At 52.4% G+C, this 26,197-nt stretch overlaps 1 protein-coding gene across 6 annotated transcripts; it reads left to right on the top strand.

The window, feature by feature from the left end:
* The first annotated feature begins 1,904 nt into the window (after positions 1-1,904).
* Positions 1,905-25,897, top strand: TBC1D13 (TBC1 domain family member 13). Of its 6 annotated transcripts, none has more exons than XM_065530022.1 (13): positions 1,905-2,025; positions 2,987-3,060; positions 5,396-5,436; positions 6,040-6,101; positions 6,254-6,353; positions 7,164-7,246; positions 8,015-8,077; positions 12,047-12,206; positions 18,620-18,830; positions 19,327-19,490; positions 21,315-21,475; positions 21,710-21,767; positions 23,277-25,897. In XM_065530022.1, the coding sequence occupies exons 1-13, from the start codon at positions 2,003-2,005 to the stop codon at positions 23,340-23,342; spliced, it is 1,266 nt and encodes a 421-aa protein (XP_065386094.1). In that variant the 5' UTR covers positions 1,905-2,002; the 3' UTR covers positions 23,343-25,897. The 6 variants fall into 6 exon arrangements, with proteins under 6 accessions (XP_065386094.1, XP_005580763.1, XP_073872436.1 ...); XM_065530023.1 differs by lacking the exon at positions 1,905-2,025 and adding an exon at positions 2,526-2,893; XM_005580706.4 differs by lacking the exon at positions 8,015-8,077.
* The last annotated feature ends 300 nt before the right edge of the window (positions 25,898-26,197 follow it).

Below are 26,197 nucleotides of genomic sequence, written 5' to 3'. Positions count from 1 at the left end.
TGGAGTGCAGTGGTGTAATCTCGGCTCACCACAACCTCCACCTCCTGGGTTCAAGCGATTCTCCTGCCTCAGCCTCCTGAGTAGCTGGGATTACAGGCATGCGTCACCAAGCCCAGCTAGTTTTTTCTGTATTTTTTTGTAGTGATGGGATTTCTCCACATTGGTCAGGCTGGTCTCGAACACCCAACCTCAGGTGATCCACCCATCTCAGCCTCCCAAAATGCTGGGATTACAGGCGTGAGCCACCGCGCCTGGCCTATTTATTTTTGAGACAGGGTCTCCCTCTGTCACCCAGGCTGCAGTGCAGTGGTGCAATCATGGTTCACCCTATCCTGGAACTCCTGCCCCCAAGCAATTCTCCAGTCTCAGTCTCCCAAGTAGATGGGACTACAGCTATGGGCCACTATACTCAGTTATTTTATTTTTTTTTGAGACTGTGTCTCGCTCTGTCACCAAGCTGCAGTGCAGTGGTACGATCTCGGCTCACTGCAACCTCTGCCTCTCAGGTTCAAGCAATTATCCTGCCTCAGCCTCCTGAGTAGCTGGGATTACAGGTGCGCATCACCACACCCGGCTAATTTTTGTATTTTTAGTAGAGACGGGGTTTCACCTTGTTGGTCAGGCTGGTCTCAAACTCCTGACCTCGTGATCTGCCCGCTTCAGCCTCTCAAAGTGCTAGGATTTACAGGCATGAGCCATCGCGCCCGGGCCAACCTATTTTTCTTTTTTTTTTTTTCTTTTTTTGAGACGGAGTCTCGCTCTGTCGCCCAGGTTGGAGTGGAGTGCAGTGACCAGATCTCAGCTCACTGCAAGCTCTGCCTCCCGGGTTTACGCCATTTTCCTGTTCCCGAGTAGCTGGGACTGCAGGCGCCCGCCACCTCGCCCGGCTAGTTTTTTTTTTTTTTTTTTTTTGAGACGGAGTCTCGCTCTGTCGCCCAGGCTGGAGTGCAGTGGCCGCATCTCAGCTCACTGCAAGCTCCGCCTCCCGGGTTTATGCCATTCTCCTGCCTCAGCCTCCCGAGTAGCTGGGACTACAGGCGCCCGCCACCTGGCCCGGCTAGTTTTTTGCATTTTTTAGTAGAGACAGGGTTTCACCGTGTTAGCCAGGATGATCTCGATCTCCTGACCTCGTGATCCGCCCGTCTCGGCCTCCCAAAGTGCTGGGATTACAGGCTTGAGCCACCGCGCCCGGCGTTTTTTGTATTTTTTAGTAGAGACGGGGTTTCACCGTGTTAGCCAAGATGGTCTCGATCTCCTGACCTCCTGATCCGCACGTCTCAGCCTCCCAAAGTGCTGGGATTACAGGCTTGAGCTACCGCGCCCGGCCCCTATTTTTCTTAAGATATTATTTGTGTGTGTGTGTGTGTGTTTTTTTTCCTGTCTTCCTAACATTTTATAGGGTTGGCTGGTATACTTTTTATAAAAAAAAAAGTTGGGCCGGGCACGGTGGTTCATGCGAGTCCCTGCTATACAGGCCTTGAGGACTCTGCAGAGACCAAGATAAGCTGGGGGGCCTGCCCAGTTGAGCAGGGGAGGCCGAGACTCCTGTAACAATCCTGCAGTAGTTAATTACAGGGCTTGCAAGGAAGACGACAGGGTGACAGATACATTGCGTAAGTAGACACTGAGGCCCAGGGAAGCGCAAGGAATAGTCCAGTGACATACAGTCTGCACTGTCACCGGCGGGTTCTCAAATTTGGCCGGCAGGATCCGCGGCCCTGGGGACTCCCGGCCCGCTATTGCCACGCCCACCCGACCCGAGGTTGCCCCGCCCAACCAGGTCGGCAGTGGCCTCCGGTACTGGGTGGAAGCCTGAGAGTAGAGGGGTGGCACGTGACAGGCGGGGCGGGGCCGGGGCGGCGGAACGCGCAGGCTAGTGGCTGCGTTTCCCGCCGGAGGATTTTGCCCAGCGCCCCGCGTCCCTGGGGGGCGGCGGTGGTGGCGGCGCAGGCGGCCGAGGCGCAGGCGGCGGAGGCGGCTGGGGGGTCCGGAAGTCAACACCATGTCAAGTCTGCACAAGAGCCGGTAAGGGGCTACGGGGCCTGACCCGGCTGAGCTCCTCCTGGCCAGGCTGCCCCTTCAGCCCCTCAGAAGGGGGAAGCGCGGGTGGGGCTAGGAATCGGCAGACCTCCCCCCACCCCGGCAGAGGGTCTCGAGCGTCCACCTAACCTCATTGCCTGTGGGCTGCAGGAAGGACAGAGAGGCGGCCCTTCTCCTGCCCCTGGTGTCACTCCTTCTGCCTCCCTCATCCTGGAACCCTGGTTTCCCCCTTCCCCTGAGTCTTCCTCATCCAGACCCCCATGCCCCGCACTCTCCCTTTCCCCCTTTTGAGTCTCCTGCTCCTGTACTCTCTCCAAGTGCACCCTGTCCTCCGTGCTTTTTTCTTAGTAGGATTGCTAGAGAACTTGCATTCTCCAGTCTGGCCCCTCCCCCAGGCCAGATCCTGCAGCATTGGCTGAATTTTGCTCACTCTTCAGTTTTCCTTCAGGACGTGTTTTTTAAACCCTTTGTCCTTGTCTTCTGGCAGGCCCAGAGGTCTTGTAATGGTTGTATTTGTGAGCGTTGTGCATTGTCTGCAGATCAAATTACTCCTGGTTCCTGAGGTCCAAGGAGTTCAGTTGGTGGCTGTGCTGTGGACCCGGCCTGGCCGGCAGGAAGTGCCCAGTAAACGTCAGCTCACTAAATATTAGAATGTTGGAATGTGTCTAATTTTATGGTCCACATTTGGGAACTTCTAGACAAGACTATCTCTCAAGTTTCTTCCCTGGCATTCTGTGTTTCTGGTTGTAGAGGAAGAAGTGAAATATGGTTTTGTTGTTCTCCAAAGCTGTCTCTTGTGAGGACCTTGACTAAGCTGTGTAATTTTTATGTCCTAAAGGGAAGAGAGGCACAGGTTGGAAACTGGCGGTGTGAGGGAGCTGAGGGCTGTGGGTCTCACTGAGCCTATATGAGCGTGCTTCATTTGCCTCCCTGTCTCCCCTTCTAGAATTGCAGATTTCCAGGATGTCCTGAAGGAGCCCTCAATTGCTTTGGAAAAGCTGCGGGAACTCAGCTTTAGTGGTAAGAAGCCATTCTTTATTTTCAGGGTTTCCCTAGAGCAGCCCTGTGGCTAGAATTCCCGGGGAGGTGCTCAAGGCCACACCTGGTCAGCTCTGGGGCCCAGCTGCTGGGGGCTGGGGCCATGGAAGGAAATTACACTTGGGGCCTTCTCCAGATTCTGTAGAACTGAACAGGCAGTGACTGCCTTGAGCTTAGAGGGGTTTCCCAGAGGGGTAGTGGCCACACTTAGTGTGCCTTGCCCTTAGGCTTTCGACAGGAGGTGCCAGATTCCTGAGAGTAACAGGACAGGACTGAAGACTGGAGAATGAGAATGGGGGGACCCTTTTGAGCCCAGGACAGTCTTTCCTCATTCCTTAGCCAGCTTCCTGTGTTGGTGAATTTGGTTAACTGCAGGGTGGTTTCTGGTTCTCTCCCTAGCTTGGGGTCTAAGCTGCCTGAGGCGGCAGTAAACTTTGGTTAGCTGGTTAGCGGTAAAATAGCCTTGGGACACTGACTTTAAGGAGCCGATCTTGCCTTGTTAGACTTTGCCCCAACCAGCACAAAGATAACTCTCTTTTTGCCTGTTTTAAAAAATATCCCAACGTGTTCTGCATCGCTTCTTGTCACTTTTTTGCCCCTGTAACTTTGCCAGCAAGAACTTCAGGCCGGGCACCGTGGCTCATACTTGTTATCCCAGCACTTTGGGAAGCCGAGGCAGGTGGATCACCTGAGGTCAGGAGTTCGAGAACAGCCTGGCTAACATGGTGAAACTCAGTCTCTACTAAAAATATAAAAAAGTAGGTAGGCATGGTGGCACTTGCTTGTAATCCCAGCTACTTGGGAGGCTGAGGCAGGAGAATCTCTTGAACCTGGGAACTGCAGCAAGCTGAGATTGCACCATTGCACTCTGGCCTGGGTGACAAGAGTGCAACTCCATCTCAAAAAAAAAAAGAACTTCTTATATTGTCCCTGCCATCATCATATAGATTCTGAAGTGGAGGCATTAGCTCATGTTCATGGTACCATGGATACTATAGCAGCAACTGCTCTAGTGAGCTTCCTGATATTATTGGAGGAGAACTTTGTCTTTCTGTTCAGGAGTAAAATACAGGCCCCAAAGGGGAGGCAGTCAGTGTTAGTAGTTAAGAGTTTTACAGTTAAGTTTCCTTCTTAGGACAATTATGCTAATCTTCCCTACTTACTGGGGTTATCATGAGGATTAAATGAAATAATACCTGTAAAGCACAAAATACTTAGCATTCATAGCTTAGTTTATATTCCACAAATACGTATGGAATATCTTCTATGTGCAATGCTGTGTGCTAGACGCTGGGAATAATAGGTGTGGTTTTTGTCTTCTGGGGCTTACCCAGTAGTAGGGGTTACAGACGTTAAGAAAACACACCACTGTTGTGTATATATATAACAGTTCCACTTATGACAGATGCTATGAAATAGTAACAGAGCCGTTATTGCTTATAACGGAGGAACTGACCTGAATTGGGATGAGATGGTGGTTGGTAAAGGCTGCTCCTGAGGAAGGAATATCAAGGATGAGAAGGTGTTATCCTCAAAAGAACATTCCAGGCCGGGCATGGTGGCTCACACCTGTAATCTCAGCACTTTGGGAGGCTGAGGCGGGTGGATCACCTGAGGTCAGGAGTTCGAGACCAGCCTGGCCAACATGGTGAAATCCCGTCCCTACTAAATACAAAAATTAGCCAGGAGTGGTGGCTCACATCTGTACTCCTAGCTACTTGCAAGACTGAGGCAGAAGAATCGCTTGAACCGGGGAGGTGGAGGTTGCAGTGAGCAGAAATCATGCCACTGCACTCCAGCCTGGGCAACAGAGCAAGACTCTGTCTCAAAAAAAAAAAAAATTTGTATCTTGTCTGGGCCGGGCGTGGTGGCTCACACCTGTAATCCTAACACTTTGGGAGGTCAAGGTGGGCGATCACCTGAGGTCAGGAGTTTAAGCCCAGCCTGGCCAACATGGTAAAAACTTTGTCTCTACTAAAAATACAAAAATTAGCCAGGCATAGTGGTGCGTGTCTGTAATCCCAGCTACCTGGGAGACTGAGGCAGGAGAATCGCTGGAACCCAGGAGGCGGAGGCTGCAGTGAGCCGAGGTTGCGCCACTTCACTCCAGCCTGGGTGATAGAGGGAGACTCCATCTCAAAACAAACAAACAAAGAAAAAAAACCAAACCATCCAGTCTAGTAATCTTTCTTGGGGAAATGATTCTTGAAGAAGGACTTCTTGCCCACTCTACTCCCCGCTAGCTGGCTCCAAGGTGAAGGGCTGGGGGTTCTGGGACTGTGGCCTGGGACATGACCTTTGCTTGCTGTGTCCACAGGCATCCCCTGTGAGGGCGGACTGCGGTGCCTCTGCTGGAAGGTGGGTGTGCCTGGGGTGGGGCTTCCGCTCTGCTGAGCGTCCCTGGGTTTTCCTGCATAGGCTGCCCCTACCCCTGGCTTCTTCCTACTGTTCTGCACCTTTCCTTGCTTGTCTGAGGGAACTTTTCTGGGAAGTCCTGGGTTTTCTGTTCCTCTTGGTGTCCTCTGGAATTCCCCTTGGGGATGGGATACTTTGTAATGCCAACAACGAAGACCTCTGCTTCCTGGTCCGTGAAGTACAGTGAAAGTCATGCTTATTGGGACAAAACAAAGGCTGTGCTTTGCCCAAAGCTTCCAGCTCAGGTGGCCATGGAAGCCCAGTGTCCTGGTTTCCAGCCCTTCACAGCACAGGGTCTGGTGATCATGTGGAAGAGTCTGTGTGAGGAAAAGCAGAGGGAAGGGCTGATTTGGGTTAAAGGAGGAGGGAGGCAGTGGGGAGGAAGGGGGAGGCTAGACCTAGCTCATGCTGGCATTCCTGGGTTTCCGCCCATCTTGTCTTCTTGGGACTTTATGAGATGTTTTTCTTGAGGCCTATCAGCCCCGCCTAAAGACTGACGTTGATGCAGGAGGGTCACCAGAGCTTTGCCCCTCTCCCTCTGTGCAGATTCTCTTGAACTACCTTCCCTTGGAGAGAGCCTCATGGACCTCCATCCTGGCCAAACAGAGGTGAGACCCCGTGTAAGGGCAGTGACAGGAGGGCCCTTGCATCTGACGGAGCCGGTGCTGCCGGGGCCGCCCTGCCTCCTGCAGCTGCTGCTTTGGTCTGGGCTCCCTGGGTAGGACTGTTGGGAATCATCCTTCTCGCTTGTCTCCTGCAGGGAGCTGTATGCCCAGTTCCTGAGGGAAATGATCATCCAGCCTGGCATTGCCAAGGCCAACATGGGTGTGTCCAGGGAGGATGTGACTTTTGAGGACCACGTGAGTAGAGGTTGCCAGCAGAGACCCAGGATACAGAATGTGGAGGGGTGGCGGCCTTGGAGCAGGCAAGGCCCCCTGCATGCCAGGGGGTAGGTGCAGTCTGGTGTCAGTCCCCTCTGGACCTCCCAGTTCCTCCTTTCTGTGTTGGGTCGCTAAGCTTGGGGGCCCTGAGCTCAGTAAGACAAATGGTAGTTGGGGTCCAGGGAGCATGGCAAGGGCAGCCCTGCGTCAGGTGCTCTGAGGACATGGTCTATTTCAACCCTCATTCCTGTTGTTTGAAGAAAGTCAGAGCAGGGCGGGAGGGAGGCTAGGCTGCCCTCTGTGGCTTCCAGGAAGCCGTGTTCTCCTCAAATGCTGAGCTCCTCCCTGGGCTTCACAGCACGGGAGAAAGAAATGGATGGGCCCAGGCCCAGACTCACAGATAGGAATTGACGACTCAGAGCATCGATGAATGAGAGCTGAAGAAACCGAATTCATTCATTCAGCAAGCAAACATTTACTGAGCAACTGTTACATGCAAAGTTCTCGAGCTACAGCAATGGACAGAAAAGGAACAGAGTCCCTGCCCAGCAGAGATGTACTCAGAGGAGGCTGCCAGGCTGGGCTTCTGGCTGTGGAGTTCAAACGGATTCAGGAGGCTGTGGGAAGGGCTGTGTTGGCTCCTCTGAGTAGCTTGCAGGTGGTGTCAGGGCCACATCTCAGTGTGTGGTGGGGTTGTTGCAGCAAGGCCACTGTTCAGGTTTCTTGGATAAAATCGGGCCCAGGCGCCTATCTGGGCCTCCGACAGAGCATCTTCATTTCTCCCCACAGCCACTCAACCCCAACCCTGACAGCCGGTGGAACACATACTTCAAGGACAACGAGGTGCTGTTGCAGATCGACAAAGATGTCCGGTAGGCAGGGGGCCTGGGGCCGGGAGCTGGCCCATGGGACTTCTGGGGCTCTCTGCAGCTCTGTCTTTTCCATTTGCAGGCCAGGCCCATGGATGGGGGTTTGCGGAGCTGCTGGTGGATTGTCTCAGCGGTTGGGTCCAGGCCCTGTTGATGATAGGCTGAGAATGAGGCTAGCGAGGGATATTCTGTCCTTGCATGTACCTGGCTGTTCTTATCTGAGCTGGAATTTCATTCGTACCCCAGGCGTTCATGGATTCATCTGACATTCATTCAACAAGTATTGAGCCCCTCTTGTATGCCAGGCTTAGCACTAAGCTCAGGGTTGAGCACTGAATATACTGATGTGTTCCCTCCCCTTAAGGATCTTAGAACCTAGAAAGGAAGATGGCAAGACATTCAGCCCATTAGATCTTAGCAGATGGCATTCGTGGTAAATGCTCTTGAAGGAAAATTTGAGGGGGTTTGGGGAAACCTCACCTGAGAGGCGGTGATTCAGCTGAGATCTGAGGAGCGGGAGGCCTCAGGGGAAGAGTGCAGCAAAGGCCACATTGGGCAAGGAACTGCCCTTGACAAGGTCCAGAGGGCCCGCAGAGCTTGACACATCTGTGGAACAATGCCAAGGCCAGGGGGGCAGATAGGGGCCGGACCTTGGACTTGATTCTAAGAGCATGAGGCAGCCATGCAAAGGTTTTGAGCAAAGGAGTGACAGGGTCAGATACACAGTTTTTAAAATCTTGAGCTACAATGTGTTTGTGCTTTTCCACTTAGTAAAGAAATGTGGAGATGCTGCGGCCCTGTCAGGCTGGGGAGTTTGGCAGCGTGTTGGACTAGGTGAGGAGCTAGAAGGCAGGCCTTGTCCACAGGTGGGTGGAGTGGCTAAGGGCTTGGGTTCTGGAGTCCATTTGCCTGGTTTCCATTCCGCCCTCACAGGTTGTTAGCTGTGTGACCTTGGGCAAGTGACTCACACCCTCTGATCATTACTCTATTGTGAAGTAGGAGTAAGGTGGTTCAGGCTAAGGGCACAGAACGGGCTGAGTCTCCACAGATACGTGGGACTGTTGTGCTGGTCTTAGCACATACAGAGGCTCTTAGAATGATCAGATCTCCATCAGAGAAGGGTCCTGGGAGCTTATCCTGTTCCTTGTACAACAGCCTGCCTGGGACCCCCGGCACTTGGTCAGACAGGACAAGCCGACACTCTGACCCTCAGTGACCCTTCAGAACCTCCAAGGGGCAGCTCTCAGGTGCCCAAGTCAGTCTGCACCAGCACAGACAGGTGGCCCTCCATTGAGCTCCTTCTCAAGGAATGGCTGAGTACCTGTGTCAGGAGGGGTTTAGGAGTGAGCAGGACTGAAACAGTCTCTGCCTTCCGAGAGCTTCCAGTGTGAGCCTCCAGTGTGAGACGTATACTAAACCTGGAAACAGATACATAATTGCAAATACTGTAATGCTGTGAAGGAGGGAAAAACTGGTGCTTTTAGAGAATCAGAGGGAGGCCTTATTTTCCTTTGAGGGGTCGAGGAAAGCCTTTCCAGAGAGGAGGCTCAGGATGAGATGTGAAAGAGGAGGAGGCAGCAGGGAGGCAGCGGGCTGGGTGGAAGAGTCTGCTGGGCTGAGGCATAGCACATGAAAGTGCCCTGTGGCCGGGGAAGAAGGCGCGTGGCAGGATAAAGCAGGGTACTCCTTGCCCTTGCCACCGTGGGTGCTGCTCCTCAGCCCAGGCTCATCTTCAGATGGCCCCATATGACCCCCGCACAGGGCAACTCAGCCAGGCTGCAGGAGAAAGGAGGCACTGCCTCTTGTGCTCTCAGGCTGGGGTTGGTGCAGTGTTTACCCACGAGTTGTTCTGATTGCCATGTTCAAGTCAAGAACCGCTCCGTGACCCAGGGAAATAGGTTCTGTTTTTTTGTTTTGTTTTGTTTTGTTTTTCTTTTTTGAGACAGAGGCTCCCTCTGTCACCCAGGCTGGAGTACAGTGGTGCAATCTCGGCTCACCGCAACCTCTGCCTCCCGGGTTTCAAGCGATTCTCCTGCCTCGGCCTCGCTAGTAGCTGGGATTACAGGCATGTGCCACGATGCCTGGCTAATTTTTGTATTTTTTGGAGAGACGGGGTTTCACCAGTTGGCCAGGCTGGTCTCGAACTCCTGACCTCAAGTGATCCACCCACCTCAGCCTCGCAAACTGCTAGCATTACAGGCGTGAGCCACCACGCCTGGCCAGGTTCTGTTTTACGTGGGTAGTGATGGTAGCACATCCTTTGGTGCTTCTAGAAGTGGGTTTGCAATGTGCTAAGTATAAGAAGTCTGAAAAAAGTGCGTGTACTGCAGTACATATATTTTAAAAACTTGATCACATTCTAGACACCATCTCCCAACTTGTTTTCCCTGTCACTCTGTCTTGGACGTCTTTCCAGGTCAGCTGTGTAATATTCTGTTGTACAGTGTGTAACTTATGGAACCAAACCTCGTTTGCTACTACAAACCACTCTGTGTTTGTGCGTGTTAGATAATTTTTTTTTTTTTGGAGATAGAGTCTTGCTCTGTTGCCCAGGCTGGACTGGAGTACAGTGGCTCAATCTCAGCTCACTGAAGGCTTGAACTCCCAGACTTAAGTGATCCTCCTGCCCTAGCCTCCCGCATAGCCAGGACTGCAGGCACATGCCACCACACCCAGCTAATTTTTTTCTTTTTTTTTGAGGTACAGTCTTGCTCTGTTGCCCAGGCTGGAGTGCACTGGCATGATCTCGGCTCACTGCATCCTCTGGGTTCCAGTGATTCTCCTCCCTCAGCCTCCTGAGTAGCTGAGATTATAGGCGTGTGCCACCACACCCGACTAATTTTTTCTATTTTTAGTAGAAACGGAGTTTCACCATGTTAGCTAGGATGGTCTCCTTTTTTTTTTTTCTTCTTTTTTTTTTTTGTGTGGTGGAGTCTCACTCTGTTGCCCAGGCTGGAGTGCAGTGGCACGATCTCAGCTCACTGCAAGTGCCGCCTCCCAGGTTCACGCCATTCTCCTGCCTCAGCCTCCTAAGTAGCTGGGACTACAGGCACCCACCACCACGCCCGGCTAATTTTTTGTATTTTTATTAGAGACGAGGTTTCACCATGTTAGCCAGGATGTTCTCGATCTCTGGACCTCATGATCCGCCTGCCTCGGCCTCCCAAAGTGCTGGGATTACAGGTGTGAGCCACTGCTCCTGGCCCCAACTAATTTTTTATAGAGATGGGGTCTCCTTTTGTTTCCCAGGCTGGTCTTGAACTCCTGGGCTTAAGTGATCCCTCCTGCCTTAGCCTCCTAAAGTGCAGGGATTATAGTCGTCAGCCACTGTGCCTGACCTAGATAAATTTTTTTACATGGAAAGATGTTTGGAGTTTAAAACAGGAGTTAGGTTGTATGACCATAATGACACTTTTAAAAAAAAGTATGTATCTATTTGCAAATACACATAAAATGTGGGTATGTATACATATACAATGACTACTGCTCTTTTAAAAAAATACTGTTTTTATTTTTTTATTTTTTTGAGACGGAGTCTGGCTCTGTCGCCCAGGCTGGAGTGCAGTGGCGCGATCTCGGCTCACTGCAAGCTCCGCCTCCCGGGTTCACGCCATTCTCCTGCCTCAGCCTCCCGAGTAGCTGGGACTACAGGCGCCCACAACCGCGCCCGGCTAATTTTTTGTATTTTTAGTAGAGATGGGGTTTCACCGTGGTCTCCATCTCCTGACCTTGTGATCCGCCCGCCTCGGCCTCCCAAAGTGCTGGGATTACAGGCGTGAGCCACCGCGCCTGGCCAAAAAAAATACTGTTTTTAAAATGAAATGTTGTAATTGTTGTTGTTGTTATTTTTTTGAGGCCGAGTCTCATTCTGTTGCCTAGGTTGGAGTGCAGTGGCGCGATCTTGGCTCACTGCAATCTCCTCTTCCCAGGCTCAAGCAATTCCTGCCTCAGCCTCCCTAGTAGCTGGGATTACAGGCACCTGCCACTGCGCCTGGCTAATTTTTTTTTTTTTTGAGATGGAGTTTCACTCTTCTTGCCCAAACTGGAGTGCAACGGCACGATCTCGGCTCACTGCAACCTCTGCCTCCCAGGTTCAAGTGATTCTCCTGCCTCAGCCTCCCAAGTAGCTGGGATTACAGGCATGTGCCACCACGCCTGGGTAAAATTTTGTATTTTTTTAAGTAGAAACGGGTTTCTCCATGTTGGTCAGTCTGGTCTCAAACTCCCGACCTCAGGTGATCCACCCGCCTTAGCCTCCCAAAGTGCTGGGATTACAGGCGTGAGCCACTGTGCCCAGCCAATTTTTGTATTTTTAATAGAGACAAGATTTACCATGTTGGCCGGACTGATCTCGAACTCCTGACCTCTAGTGATTCAAAATGTTGTAATTAAAAACAAACAATGCTGGCTGGGTACGGTGGCTCATGCCTATAATCCCAGCACTTTGGGAGGCCGAGGCGGGTGGATCACGAGATCAGGAGATCAAGACCATCCCGGCTAACACGGTGAAACCCCGTCTCTACTAAAAATACAAAAAATTAGCCGGGCGTGGTGGCGGGCGCCTGTAGTCCCGGCTACGCGGGAGGCTGAGGCAGGAGAATGGCGTGAACCCGGGAGGCAGAACTTGCAGTAAGCAGAGATTGCTCCACTGCACTCCAGCCTGGGCGACAGTGAGAGACACCGTCTCAAAAAAATAAACAATGCTTTTGGGGAGTCTTGGGGTCTCCTGGCAGCAGGATGCAGATGGGATGGCGAAAACCTCCACCCCCAGTAACAAGATTCTTTCCTGTTCCCTCTTGACAGGAGGTTGTGCCCAGACATTTCCTTCTTCCAGAGGGCCACTGAGTACCCTTGCCTCCTCATCCTGGACCCCCAGAATGAGTTTGAAACCCTTCGTAAGAGAGTGGAACAGACTACACTGAAATCTCAGACAGTGGCCCGGAACCGGAGTGGGGTCACAAATGTGAGTGCCAGCCTGGGATCCCCAGGGACTCCCCCAACAGTCTTTTCTTTCCTTTTTCTCTTCAACTCCTGGCCACAAGGTGTCGGGCCATGACCATCTGCTTGATAGTTACTCAGAGCAATCCTGATGCTGCCAGATCCTGGGGCGCTTTCTGAAAGTTGGGTGACAGAGGTTCGCTGTGTCCCAGCTGGGTGTAATGGCTGCTGGGAAGGGCCCTGCGTCACAGTGAGTGAATGAGCCAGGCTTCTAATCTTATAATGGGGTCATTACAAATGTGAGAAAGTGTGATAGGGCTGGGCACAGTGGTTCACGCCTGTAATCCCAGCACTTTGGGAGGCTGAGGCAGGAGGATTGCTTGAGCCCAGGAGTTCAAGACCAGCCTGGGCAACATGGTGAAACCCCATCTCTACAAAAAATAGAAAAATTAGCTGGGCATGGTGGTGCGTGCCTATAGTCCCAGCTACTCAGGAGGCTGAGGTAGGAGGATGGTTTGAGCCTGGGAGGCAGAGGTTGCAGTGAGCCTGCATCACACCACTGCCCTCCAGCCTGGGTGACAGAGCCCAGCCCTGTCTGAAAAAAATAAAAATTAAGAAAACGGCCAGCACAATGGCCCATGCCTGTAATCCCAGCACTCTGGGAGACCAAGGCAGGCAGATCACTTTAGGTCAGGAGTTTGAGACCAGCCTGACCAACCCAGGGATTTAACCCCATCTGTACTGAAAATACAAAAATTTGGCCCTGGCCAGGCATGGTGGCTCATGCCTGTAATCCCAGCACTTTGGGAGGCCGAGGCGGGTGGATCACCTGAGGTCAGGAGTTCGAGACCAGCCCGGCCAACATGGTGAAACCTTGTCTCTACTAAAAATACAAAAATTAGCGGGGCATGGTGGTGGGTGCCTGTAATCCCAGCTACCCGGGAGGCTTAGGCAGTAGAATTGCTTGAACCCGGCAGGTGGAGGTTGCAGTGAGTCTAGATTGCACCACTGCACTCCAGCTTGGGTGACAAAACGAGACCCTGTCTCAAAAAAAAAGAAGAGCACATTCCAGGTGGAGAGGAGGGCATAGGCCGAAGTGCTCAGCAGGAGAGAGCATGGTGTGTTCCAGGGCAGGGAGGCCAGGGTGGCTAGAAGCAGAGAGTGAAGGAAGAGGTTGGTGCTGGTGAGGCCACGTGGGGCCGTTGTCATGAGGGGTGGGGAGAATCCTTTACAGCACTGTAAGCAGGGCAGTGACGTGATTCACGTCTGCTTGCGTCAGAAATGCTTTAGGCACTGTGGAGATGTAGGAGTGGTGCTAGAGAGGCTACCTGGAAGACCACTGCAGTTGTCTAGGCAAGAGGTGGTGGGGGCAGGGATGCAGCAGAGTTAGATCTGAGAGACTCAGGGGTGGAACTGATAGAACCCCCAACTTTTAATAGATTCCTGTCACTCTGAGAAACTGCTTGTAGTCAAGCAAGTATATTACCTTATTCCTTAATTTACACCCCCTACTTTGGTATCTGGAATAGTGGCTTGTTGCCCTAAACTTTCACTGTCTTCCTTCAATGGAAAAAGCCTTCTCTATAGCCTCCAACAAGCTAGGGCAGATACTACTGCAAAAGTTTTTCTCCCCTGGGGAATGACTTTGTTTTTTGTTTGTTTGTTTTATTTTTTAAAATAGAGACAGAGTCTTGCTATGTCACCCAGACTGTCTTGAATTCCTGAGCTCAAGCGATCCTCCTATCTGGGCCTCCTAGAGTGCCAGGATAACAGGCGTGAGCCACCACACCCAGCTGGGAATGACTTTGATCGGAGCTCTGACAGGCAGGGGCAGATATGGCCAATCCGGGGTTGCAGGTGCCTACGAGAGTTGGGTGTCCAGCAGAACTGCTGTGCAGTGCAGATTGCGTGGCGAGATAACCAGGAGGCTGGCTTCGTTGGCGGCACTCTTGACTGCTGATTTCCTGACTGAAGGGCAGGGAGGGGACTGGCTCCTGTCATTCCTTTCACTGTAGTAACTGGGTATAAGGAGCACTTACCTAGTTTAACTTTTGGTACTGGTAGCAGAGAACCCACCAGAAACTTCATCTCTAAGCCTCTGGGTTCATGATTGGGCAGTTTGAGTTAAAGTTGACCATCTGTGTGACTCTGGGCAAGTCATACCAGGTTCACATCCTGGCCTTTGTTTCCTCAGCCGTCAACTGGGCATAGTCATTTCTGCCCTCCCTGAGTTGCCAAGAGGATGAAATGAGGTCATGGCTGTGCAGATTCTTCAAAAGCAGAAAGCCCTGGGCATCCTCAGGAGGCAGCCTGCCCTCAAGCCCTGGACCTTAGGTTTGGGAGTCAGCCAGTTCAGGGTCAAGTCCTGATGCCACCACCTAATGTTAGACATTTAAGGAGCAGTCTGACATTTCTGAGCCTCAGTTTCCTCATCTTGAAAATAATGTTGAGAGAATATTTTAGATTGTTCAGTGGATTAAATGGAGGAATACCCGTACAGCACTGTCTGCCGCATAAAAAGCTCTTGGTAAATGTGACTGATGTGTGTCTCTGTGTGTGAACATCCCTGCACGTGTATGCATACATATGTATGTATATGTTATGGGAGAGAGAGTTTAATGTCTCCAGGACCGTACGCTTCCAGGATGGCTTCATCCACTGTCACTGCCTGGGTTCTCTCAGATGGGTCACTCACCTCTGGGGCTTCCGACTGATCAGGTCTAGGGCAGGGCCCAGGCACGTGAATCTTTACAAAGTTCCCAAGGGATCCTGACAGGCAGCTGGTGTTGGGGACCCGTGCTCATTGCATGAGTCTTCAGTAGGGATCATCATCTCTTTATCTTCCAACCTTTTTTTTGAGACAGTCTTGCTCTTTCGCCCAGGCTGGAGTGCAGTGGCATAGTCTTGGCGCTCTACAACCTCCGCCTCCTGGGTTCAAGCAATTCTCATGCCTTAGCCTCCTGAACAGCTGGGATCATAGGCATGTTGCACCACGCCTGGCTAATTTTTTTTGTTGTTTGTTTGTTTTTGTTTTGTTTTCTTTTTCTTTTTTTTTTTTTTTGAGACGTAGTCTCGCTGTGTCGCCCAGGCTGGAGTGCAGTGGCCGCATCTCAGCTCACTGCAAGCTCCGCCTCCCGGGTTTACGCCATTCTCCTGCCTCAGCCTCCCGAGTAGCTGGGACTACAGGCGCCCGCCACCTCGCCCGGCTAGTTTTTTGTATTTTTTAGTAGAGACGGGGTTTCACCGTATTAGCCAGGATGGTCTCGATCGCCTGACCTCGTGATCCGCCCGTCTCGGCCTCCCAAAATGCTGGGATTACAGGCTTGAGCCACTGCGCCCGGCCTGTTTTTTTGTTTTTTGTTTTTGTTGTTGTTGAGACAGAGTCTCGCTTTGTCACCCAGACTGGAGTGCAATGGCCGGATCTCAGCTCACTACAAGCTCCGCCTCCCGGGTTCACGCCATTCTCCTGCCTCAGCCTCCCGAGTAGCTGGGACTACAGACGCCCGCCACCTCGCCCGGCTAGGTTTTTGTATTTTTTAGTAGAGACGGGGTTTCACCGTGTTAGCCAGGATGGTCTCGATCTCCTGACCTTGTGATCCGCCCGTCTCGGCCTCCCAAAGTGCTGGGATTACAGGCTTGAGCCACCGCGCCCGGCCTGTTTTTTTTTTAAGAAGGAGTCTTGCTCTGTCGCCCAGGCTGGAGTGCAGTGGCGCGATCTTGGCTCACTGCAAGCTCTACCTCCCGGGTTCATGCCATTCTCCAGCCTCAGCCTCCCAAGTAGCTGGGACTACAGGTGCCCACCACCATGCTTGACTAATTTTTTATGTATTTTTTAGTAGAGACGGGGTTTCACCATGTTAGCCAGGATGGTCTTGATCTCTTGACCTTGTGATCAGCCTGCCTTGGCCTCCCAAAGTGCTGGGATTACAGGCGTTAGCCATCGCGCCTGGCCTAATTTTTGTATTTTTAGTAGAGATTTTTGGCCAGGGTGGTCTCGAACTCCTGACCTCAAGTTATCCTCCCGCCTTAGTTTCCCAAAGTGCTGGGATTACAGGTGTGAGCCACTGTGTCTGGCCTCCAACCTTTTCTTATGAAAATTTTCAAACATTCCGGAAAGTTGAAAGGAGAGTACACTGGATAACTATCTGTATATTTTCCATCTAAATGCAACACTTGTTAACATTTTTCACATTGCTTTATTCGTGTGTGTATTATATATAGAGAAAGAGTAAGTTGCAGATGTCTGACCTTTTACCACCAAGCACTTCAGCAGGATCTCCTGAGAATAAGGGCATTCATTGTTGGCCAGGCACGGTGGCTCACACCTGTAATCCCAGCACTTTGGGAGGCCAAGGCAGGCGGATCACCTGAGGTCAGGAGTTCGAGATCAGCCTGACCAACATGGCAGAATCCGCCCCCCCAACTTAAAAAAAAAAAAAAAAGCCGGATGTGGTGGTGGTCACCTGTAATCCCAGCTACTTGGGAGGCTGAGGTGGGAGAATAATTTGAACCCAGGAGGCAGAGTTGCAGTGAGCCAAGATCACTCCATTACACTCTAGCCTGGGTGACAGAGCAAGACTCCATGTCAAAAAAAGAAGAAGGGCATTCTCCTACTTACCATTAGCACATCTGGGAAGATTAACCATGAGTCCATAATATCACCTGTGAACGATTGAGATGTCCTCAGTTGTGCCAGTGGTATCTTTGGATATTGTCTTTCTTTGGTCTCTTGATTTGGACTAGGCCTCCCCTCCCCAACCCCATCACCTTAACAGCTGACTTTTTGAAAAGTCTTGGCCAGGCCAGGCATGGTGGCTCATGCCTGTAATCCTAGCACTTTGGGTGGATCACGAGGTCAGGAGTTCAAGACCATCCTGGCCAACATGGTGAAACCCTGTCTCTACTAAAAATACAAAAAATTAGCTGGGCATGGTGGCGGGTGCCTGTCATCCCAGCTACTCGGCAGGAGAATCACTTCAACCCAGGAGGTGGAGGTTGCAGTGAGCCGAGATCGTACCATTGCACTCTAGCCTGGGCGACAGAGCAAGACTCTGTCTGGGGGCAGAAAAAAGAAGAAAAGTCTTGGCCAGTTGTCTGTTTTTGACATATTTAAAGTTTTTGGTATTTTTTTTGTTTTGTTTTTTGAGACAGAGTTTCACTCCTGTTGCCCAGGCTGGAGTGCAATGGTGCAATCTTGGCTCACCACAACCTCTGCCTCCTGGGGACAAGCACTTCTCCTGCCTCAGCCTCCCGAGTAGCTGGGATTACAGGCATGTGCCACCACACCCGGCTAATTTTTTTGTATTTTTAATAGAGACAAGATTTCTCGGCCGGGCACGGTGGCTCAAGCCTGTAATCCCAGCACTTTGGGAGGCCGAGGCGGGCGGATCACAAGGTCAGGAGATCGAGACCACAGTGAAACCCCGTCTCTACTAAAAATACAAAAAATTAGCCGGGCGCGGTGGCGGGCGCCTGTAGTCCCAGCTACTCAGGAGGCTGAGGCAGGAGAATGGCGGGAACCCGGGAGGCGGAGCTTGCAGTGAGCCGAGATCGCGCCACTGCACTCCAGCCTGGGCAACAGCGTGAGACTCCGTCTCAAAAAGAAAAAAAAAAAAAAAAGATTTCTCCACATTGGTCAGGCTGATTTCGAACTCCTGACCTCAGGTGATCTGCCCGCCTTGGCCTCCCAAAGCGCTGGGATTACAGGCATGAACCACCATGCCTGGCCCTAAAGTTTTTGTTTTAAATTGAAGTGTAACTTACGTGCAATTACGTGTACAATTAGAAAATGTTTTTCTTGTGTGTGTACCTGTGTAAGTGCCAGTCAGTCAAGATAAAGAACGTGTCCACATCCAGAAAGTTCCTGCATGCCCCTTCCCAGTTAGTACTTCTCACTGCTCTGACTTTTACCACCATAAGTTAGGTTTTAGGACCGTCGTTGTGAGACAGTGTCTTGCTGTCACCCAGGTTGGAGTACAGCGGTGTGATCATAGCTCACTGCAGCCTCAGCCTCCTGGGCTCAAGTGATCCTCTTGCCCTAGCCTCCCAAGTAACTGGAAACACAGGTGCATGCCATCATACCTGGCTAATATTTACATTTTTTTTTGTAGAGACGGGATCTCCCTATGTTGTCCAGGCTGGTCTCAAACTCTTAGGCTCAAGTGATCCTCCTGCCTTGGCCTCCAAAAGTGCTGGGATTACAGGCTTGAGCTATTGTGGCCAGCCCATGTTGTCTCTTTTTGTTTTTGTTTTTTTCTCCTGAGACAGGGTCTTGCTCTGTCACCCAGGCTGGAATGCAATGGTATAATCACAGCTCACCGCAGCCCCAACCGCTGGGGCTGAACTCTCACCTCAGCCTCTCAAAGTGCTGGGATTGCAGGCATGAGCCACCCACCCTGGCATTGTCTTTCTTGATGGGGTCCTCCTTTTCTCCTCCAGATGAGCTCCCCACAAAAGAACTCTGTGCCATCATCCCTAAATGAGTATGAAGTGCTGCCCAATGGTTGTGAGGCCCACTGGGAGGTGGTGGAGCGGATCCTGTTCATCTATGCCAAGCTCAACCCTGGCATCGCTTACGTGCAAGGCATGAATGAAATCGTGGGGCCCCTCTACTACACCTTTGCCACCGACCCCAACAGTGAGTGGAAAGGTAAGAAGGCTCTTGGCGCTCACATCAGTCCTTGCTGGCCCGTGTCAGGCTGTGCAGTTCACTTTCCCTCTCGGGCCTCTGTTCTCCCTCTGCCGGTTGAGGAGTTGGCCTGGGTCATCCCTGAGATCCTTTGCAGCTGTGATCTTCTAGAATGTTGGATGTTGACTGATCTCTTGATAGTTGTAATTTAATTTCTGGTAGAGAAGGTAGATATATAGGAAGCCGAATTAGAAGATTTAAATAATAGTTTTTAAATTGTCATCAGGAGAGTGTGTAATAAATTGCTAAGTGAAGGTACAGTGCTGCCAGACGTGAGAAGAAAGAGGCGATGTCTTTAACCTGGGGGTGGAGGGGGTCAAGGACAGAGGAAGGACTGAGCCCCACCACGAGGACGGGGCAACTCAGTGGGGCTCAGAGCGGGGCAGATGTCTGGTAGGTAAGAGGTGGGATGGGCCTGGAGTGCGCCACTTCTGCCCCCATCCTGCGTCTCTCCCAGAGCACGCCGAGGCAGACACCTTTTTCTGCTTCACCAACCTCATGGCCGAGATCCGGGACAACTTCATCAAGAGCCTAGATGACTCGCAGTGTGGCATCACCTACAAGATGGAGAAGGTTTACTCCACCTTGAAGGATAAGGATGTGGAGCTCTACCTGAAACTGGTGAGGACCCCAGGAACAGAGGGATGGAAAGGGACAGGAGGCAGAGAGTTGCTGCGCCATCCCAGCCCAGGGCGAGGTCTGGCGGTCGGACGTGGCGGCTGCTGGTGCTGCCCGGGACACTGACCCATGTGCTGAGGCAGCTGATGGCCAGAGCCCAGCAAGCTGGGAGGGAAAAGGAAAGTTGAGAATGGTGCCCACTGTGTGCCAGGCATACTGCAGGGCATTTATTATGAACTTACTTGGTTAAGCTATTAGTAGTCTTCTGAGATAAGTGTTAACTTCATTTTTTAAAATTAATATAATTTTAAAAATTGTACTGGCATTCCGTGTTTATTTCATAAAACAAAAGGAATTTATTTACATATAAACAAAAAGTTTCATGAAAAATAAAATACATATCTAAGCTTATCTTTTTTTTTTTTTTTGAGACAGAGTCTCGCTCTGTCGCCCGGGCTGGAGTGCAGTGGCCGGATCTCAGCTCACTGCAAGCTCTGCCTCCCGGGTTTACGCCATTCTCCTGCCTCAGCCTCCCGAGTAGCTGGAACTATAGGTACCGCCACTGCGCCCAGCTAATTTTTTGCATTTTTAGTAGAGACAGGGTTTCACTGTTTTAGCCAGGATGGTCTCGATCTCCTGACCTCGTGATCCACCCACCTTGGCCTCCCAAAGTATTGGGATTGCAGGCATGAGCCACCGCGCCCAGCCCTTTTTTTTCTTTTGTTTTGAGATGGACTCTCACTCTGTCAGAGGGCAGATTGGAGTGCAATGCTGCAATCTCAGCTCACTGCAACCTCCGCCTCCCAGGTTCAAGCAATTCTCGTGCCTCAGCCTCCCTAATAGCTGGGATTACAGACATGCATTACCATGCCCGGCTCGTTTTTGTATTTTTAGTAGAGATGGGATTTCACCATGTTGGCCAGGCTGGTCTCGAACTCCTGACCTCAAGTGATCCGCCTACCTTGGTCTCCCAAAATGCTGGTATTACAGGTGTGAGCCACTGTGCCTGGCTGGCCAGGAATAATCATCTCTTTTTAAACAAATATGGGTTGAGTGTGATGGCTCACAGTTGTAATCCTAGCACTTTGGGAGACTGAGGCAGGAGGATCGCTTGACCCCAGAGGCTGAGACCATCCTGAGCAACATAGTGAAGCTTTGTCTCTACAAAAAATTTAAAAACTAATTAGCCAGGCATGGTGGCACAGGCCTGTAGTTTCAGCTACTCAGGAGGCCGAGGGAGGAGCTCTCAAGGTCAAGGCTACAATGAGCCTTGATTGTGCCGCTGCACTTCATCCTAGGCAATATAGCGAGACCTCATCTCTGGAAAAAAAAAAAAAAAGGAAGTATGCTTTTGCTGTTTTGTAGCACGCTTTTTCAGTTAATATTCACTGTGGCTGACCAGAAGGCTCATCTGTAGTGGGAATAATTGCCTGTGGAATTGTTCTGTGGATTAAATGAGTGAGAGGACATAGTTAATATGCTGAGCATAGCCCAGGCTTATAGTAAGTGCCCTGTGATGGTCACTCAGCACATCCACAAACCCAAGGCTATCATCTGCAAAGTGTGTGAAAGAGTTTGAGCCATCATTTATAAATCTGGAGAGCTTATTACATAAAGGTTTGGGTTTCCAGCTTCTCTTAAAAAAATAGGAAGATCTGAGGATGTTGGCTGGCAGCAAACAGGCTCTGCCCCTTTTCCAAGCGAGGCTATCTGGCAGCCTGGTGCCAGCCCTGGTGCTCTGAATTCATTTCTGACCCACTGCGTGGTGCTCCATGGCCAGCAGCCAACATGGAGTCCCGCTCCCCACCCCCTACGCTGTCTCCCCAGCAAGAGCAGAACATCAAGCCCCAGTTCTTCGCCTTCCGCTGGCTGACACTGCTGCTGTCCCAGGAATTCTTGCTGCCTGATGTCATCCGCATCTGGGACTCCCTCTTCGCCGATGACAACCGCTTTGACTTCCTCCTCCTCGTCTGCTGCGCCATGCTCATGTGAGTGCGGGCATGAGCTGGCATCAGCTCACCAGGGCGGTCCTTGGAGAAGCCAGACGGGAGGACCCTCCGCCCCGAAGGGTGGGCAGGGCTGCTCTCTCATGGCTGGAGTGGGCTTCTGGAGTCCTTGGGACGGCCCCAAACCAAACTCGAGGTGGGTGGGGAGGGAGTAGCAGGCAGGGCCTGCGCTCAGAGCATCCCAGGTCCCAGCGCTTTTGCTGCTGCTTTTCATAGGCTGATCCGGGAGCAGTTGCTGGAAGGGGACTTCACTGTGAACATGCGGCTGCTGCAGGTAATGGGAGTTGGGGGCAGGCCCAGCCACTGCCATGAGGCCGGCACTTGCCAGGCACCTGCCCACGCCAGCCACTGTGACAGACTGGGCAGGGGCAGTGAAGCGTAGCAGGGATCAGAGTCCAGACCCCTGAGGGAGATCTGGTTTGGATCTGGGTTTGAATCCTGGTTCTGCCATTGACCTGGAATGTTGGGTGGCCTTGAGCAAGTGATCTGGCCTTCAAACCATGTATTCTACATAGGTGTTCACACCTGGGACACCGCAGGTGCCCAGAATGTGGCTGCGCTTGCTGGTGGCCATGCTTAGGCCAGGGGAAGGAGGTTGGGGTGTAGAGATTAAGAACATGGGCTCACCGGGCGCGGTGGCTCATGCCTATAATCCCAGCACTTTGGGAGACTGGGGTGGGTGGATCACCTGAGGTCAGGAGTTCGAGACCAGCCTGGCCAACATGGCGAAACCCCGTCTCTCTACTAAAAATACAAAAATTAGCTGGACGTGGTGGCGGGTGCCTGTAATTTCCAGCTACTTGGGAGGCTGAGGTAGGAGAATTGCTTTAACCCGAGAGGTGGAGGTTGCAGTGAGCCGAGATCACGCCACTGCACTGCAGCCTGGGTGACAGAGCAAGACTCTGTCTCAAAAAAAAAAGAAGATGGGCTCAAGGGCCTACAGCTTTAGGTCCACAGTTTTGCTCTGCTGTGCTCATCATGTGACCCAAGCCAAGTTACAGCATCTCTGGGTCTCAGCTTCTTCACCAGCACCTGGCCTTAGTGTGGGTTTGGTTTGTTGTTGTTTGTTTTTTTTTTTTTTTTTTTTGAGACGGAGTCTCGCTCTGGAGTGGCACAATCTCAGCTCACTGCAACCTCCACCTCCCAGGTTCAAGCGATTCTCCTGCCTCAGCCTCCTGAGTAGCTGGGATTACAGGCATGCGTCACCAAGCCCGGCTAGTTTTTTTTGTATTTTTTAGTAGTGATGGGGTTTCTCCACATTGGTCAGGCTGGTCTCAAACACCCAACCTCAGGTGATCCACCCGCCTCGGCCTCCCAAAGTGCTGGGATTACAGGCGTGAGCCACCAAGCCCAGCCTAGAGTTGGTTTTCCATAACTTCATGGACTAGATCTGGAAAATGAGCAGAATCACAGTAGCCACTCACAGCATTGTTGGGACTTTGAGCTGATGCTCAGACACTGGCCCAGTGCCACTGACTCCACATGAGGGAGCTCGGGTTCAGTGGCAGAAGTGGGAGAGCTGAGGCAGCATGGTCTGGTCCTGAGGAAAGGGCCGCGAGAGCCTGGGGGTGGTTGTGTGTGGATCGGTTGAGTTGGTGCTGCATGGTGTAGCGTCACCTGCATGCAGGGCTCTGGGGATTGGGGAGTGTGGAATGCCTGGTAGTCCGTGCTCCTGCCCCTGAGGCCCAGGATCCAGCATGGCAGCGGGTCCCAGCAGGGAGGGTGTCTGTGTGGCAGGGGTGAGGTAGCTTCAGAGGCAACTGTTGGCCTTTCCTGTGCCCAGGACTACCCCATCACAGATGTCTGCCAGATCCTGCAGAAAGCCAAGGAGCTCCAAGACTCAAAGTAACCCGCGGCAAGAGGCCCATGTTCGGGAGAGAAGCCACCCGACCCTGTGCCCTGGCTCACGGGACACACAGAAACCTGTAGGAACCCAGCCTGAGGGGAAACCGCAGGGTTGGCCCGAGTCCCAGGCAGTGCCCGCTGGGGACACACTGTGCTGTGCTCCTTCTTCTGCCACCACGCCCAGCTCCCCGCCTGCCCTGCACCCTGCCCTCTTTGCCCAGGATACTGAGCAGGGCCGAAGCTCGGGAAGTTGTCCTTCCCGGGCCAGGGCCATTTCCGGCACTGGGAGGCTCCCAGCGGCCCCCTCCCTGCCTCGGCTCTGCTGCCCCAGCCTCGGTTCCTGCTTCTGGTCTTTTCCTGGGCTCCGGTCAGGGGAGGTGCTTGGCCAGTGGGCCAGAAACCGCTTCTGAGTGGGGTGCTTCACAGGGAAGGCAACACTGAAAGCAGAGGCCTGCCATCTCTCTCACCCACAGATGTCTGTCTGTAGTCGGTTGGTGTGGACGTGGGCCCAAGTCCCCAGGCGTCTCCTCCCCGCGTATGTGTGTGTGAGGGGGTGAGGGTCTCTCAGGCCTCCAGGTCTCCCAGCCCCTCCTTCTCTGTCTCTACCTCTCTGCCTGTCTCCTTCCGCCTCCTTCCCAGAGTGGGACTATGTCTTGCTCCATGTTTCCTCTGTCCATTACTCTCCCTGCCCTTCTCTGTTGGGGTGCCTTATCCTGAGCCGCCTCCTCTCCCTGCTTCCCTCTGCTCCCCTGAACCTGGGAGACAGATGAGAAGACTGGCTCAGCAAGGCCCCTGGAGGTCAAGCTTGGCCTTTGCCTCCTGTTCCCATCCCCCAGCCCCAGGCTCCTGGGTCCCCCCGACTGCGAGGGAGCCCTCCGTGCCTCACTTAGAGGGTTCTGAACCCGTTCCCTACACAGAAATCTTGGAAACCAAATGCTGCTGAGTAAGAACGAAGCTTTGAGCTTCCTGCCCCTGTGCTCTGCCCAGGGAGGGAGAAGGAAGAGGGGGAGCTGGTTTTTCTGGAGGTTCTCCCAGAGGCCCTCCTGTCCCAAAAGAAAAGGACCTTGATTCTGAGCCCAGGGTCGGAACCTGTTGCTTCAGAAGAGTTGTCATTTCCTCGGCTTCCAGGTCCCAACCCAGGGTGGGTGAGTCCCACAAAGGACAAGTGGGGCCTGAGGAAGCTTCTCTGGGGCCGGGGGTAGCTGCGCTTAAAGGCCTTGGGTCCTGCCAGTACCAGGAGGGCTATGTCTGTGCTTCTGTGTATCCCTCCACCCTCTGCGGACTGAGGGAGGTGCAGGGCCTTCTCTGACCCCTGCCTGAGCTGTTCCCAGGGCTGGGGCAGGTATACCCTGAGCAGGGGCAGCTGGCCGCTCCCAGTTCTCACCAAGTCACCTCCCTCCTTGTACAAGGTTTGCGTCCGGAAGCCAGGTGCCATAGTGAGTACCCTTGTCCTCCAGACTGGCTGGCAGGAGTCAGGCCCCAGCAGCCCTCCTGCCCCCAAAGCCTTCCGAGTCTGGTGGGCAGGACTTCTCGCTGCCCTCCCAAGCCTGGCTGTGGGCCAGAAACGGCTTCCCCAGGTGGCTCTTCTACCAGGCTTTTCCTTGGATGCCACCTGGATTTCTGCACCTGCGCAGTATTTGGGAGACTTTGACTATTTATTCAGACTCCTGGCTATGTATTGCACGTTGGTGAGTGCTCTGGGGATGAGGCGTGGGTGTAGGAAGGTAGAAAGGAGTTGGAGACAAGATCCTCTTCATTTTCCAAGATCAAAGTCAGCCTCTTCTCCCCATGCTTCTAGGACCTGCCTGATTTTCCAGCAGGTCCTGGCTGGGTGGGCTCTTGAGTTCTGTACTGGAATTGAGTGTAAAGGTGGGAAGAGAACTGGGCTGACTCCAGGACCTCCAGGATGAGGCAGAGACATGATGCTTCCTGCCGGCCTGGGCCACCCTCTCTCCAGTACTTGTCAGCTGGTGGTTCAGCCCCTCCTCCAACCCCTTCACAACCTTGGGCCACTGCCTGGGACCCAGCAGACATTGCCTAGGACTCCTAGTGCACTCACTCTTGTCTGCGCCCGCCTTCCTCCTGGGACCACACTACTTCACTGCCCAGGACTCCTAATGCACTCGCTCTTGTCTGCGCCCGCCTTGCTCCTGGGACCACACTACTTGAATCACCGTCTGATTTGCTTCGCTGGCAGAGTTGGGTCAAGTGCCCTCTCCTTTGCCTTGAGATGAAAGTCAAGAGCACAGGGACCAGGCCTTGGTTAGGCTGAGCTCCCAGCAGGATACCGCCTGCAGAAAGGACCTGCCCTGACAGTGACCCTTCCCCAGATTCTCAAGCAGATGCCCAAGGGAGGTTCCCACAGAACCAGAGTGCCTGAGGCTTCCTGCTTGAGAACCTGCCCCCTGGATCTTGGACACTTACAGATTGAGCTGTATGAATTCAGTGGGTCTCACTCCAGAGGGTCAGAACGTTTGCTTTAGTTTTTTATCTGTTTTGTTCCTTGAGTCAGTGCTGTTGATGACGAGTTGTCTTGAATAAATCATGTGTTCTTTGCAATGGGCATTGGTGCTGTGATGAGCTGAAACTTTGGAGACCTCAGAACAGGGAAAAATGTTTGAACAGGGATGGAGTTCAGAGTCTCTTAGAGTGGCCCTTCTTAAAAAAGGTCCAGGAAATCCTGGGAAGTGCCTGTTTGATTCTTCCAGTTCAGCCTCAGCAGTCTGCAGCTAGGGGAGGAGGGAATGATACTGGGGAAGGAGGTTCTGCATACATGATTACTTTTATTTTTTAGATTTAAAAAAACTTAGACCATCCCATTATATGTGGAAAAAGCATTTGACAAAATTCAACAGCTTT

Source organism: Macaca fascicularis, chromosome 15 (genome assembly GCF_037993035.2).
Source record: "Macaca fascicularis isolate 582-1 chromosome 15, T2T-MFA8v1.1".
Taxonomy (NCBI): Eukaryota; Metazoa; Chordata; class Mammalia; order Primates; family Cercopithecidae; genus Macaca; species Macaca fascicularis.
Note: the sequence above shows the minus strand (reverse complement) of the source record. Positions and strands in the feature narration are given on the sequence as shown.

Coding starts and splice junctions, on each gene's coding strand:
- TBC1D13 (XM_065530022.1), top strand. CDS start 2,003: ATGTCAAGTCTGCACAAGAGCCG. Junction 7,247..8,014: donor CAGATCGACAAAGATGTCCG/GTAGGCAGGGGG, acceptor TTTTCCACTTAG/TAAAGAAATGTGGAGATGCT. Junction 8,078..12,046: donor TTGGCAGCGTGTTGGACTAG/GTGAGGAGCTAG, acceptor CCCTCTTGACAG/GAGGTTGTGCCCAGACATTT.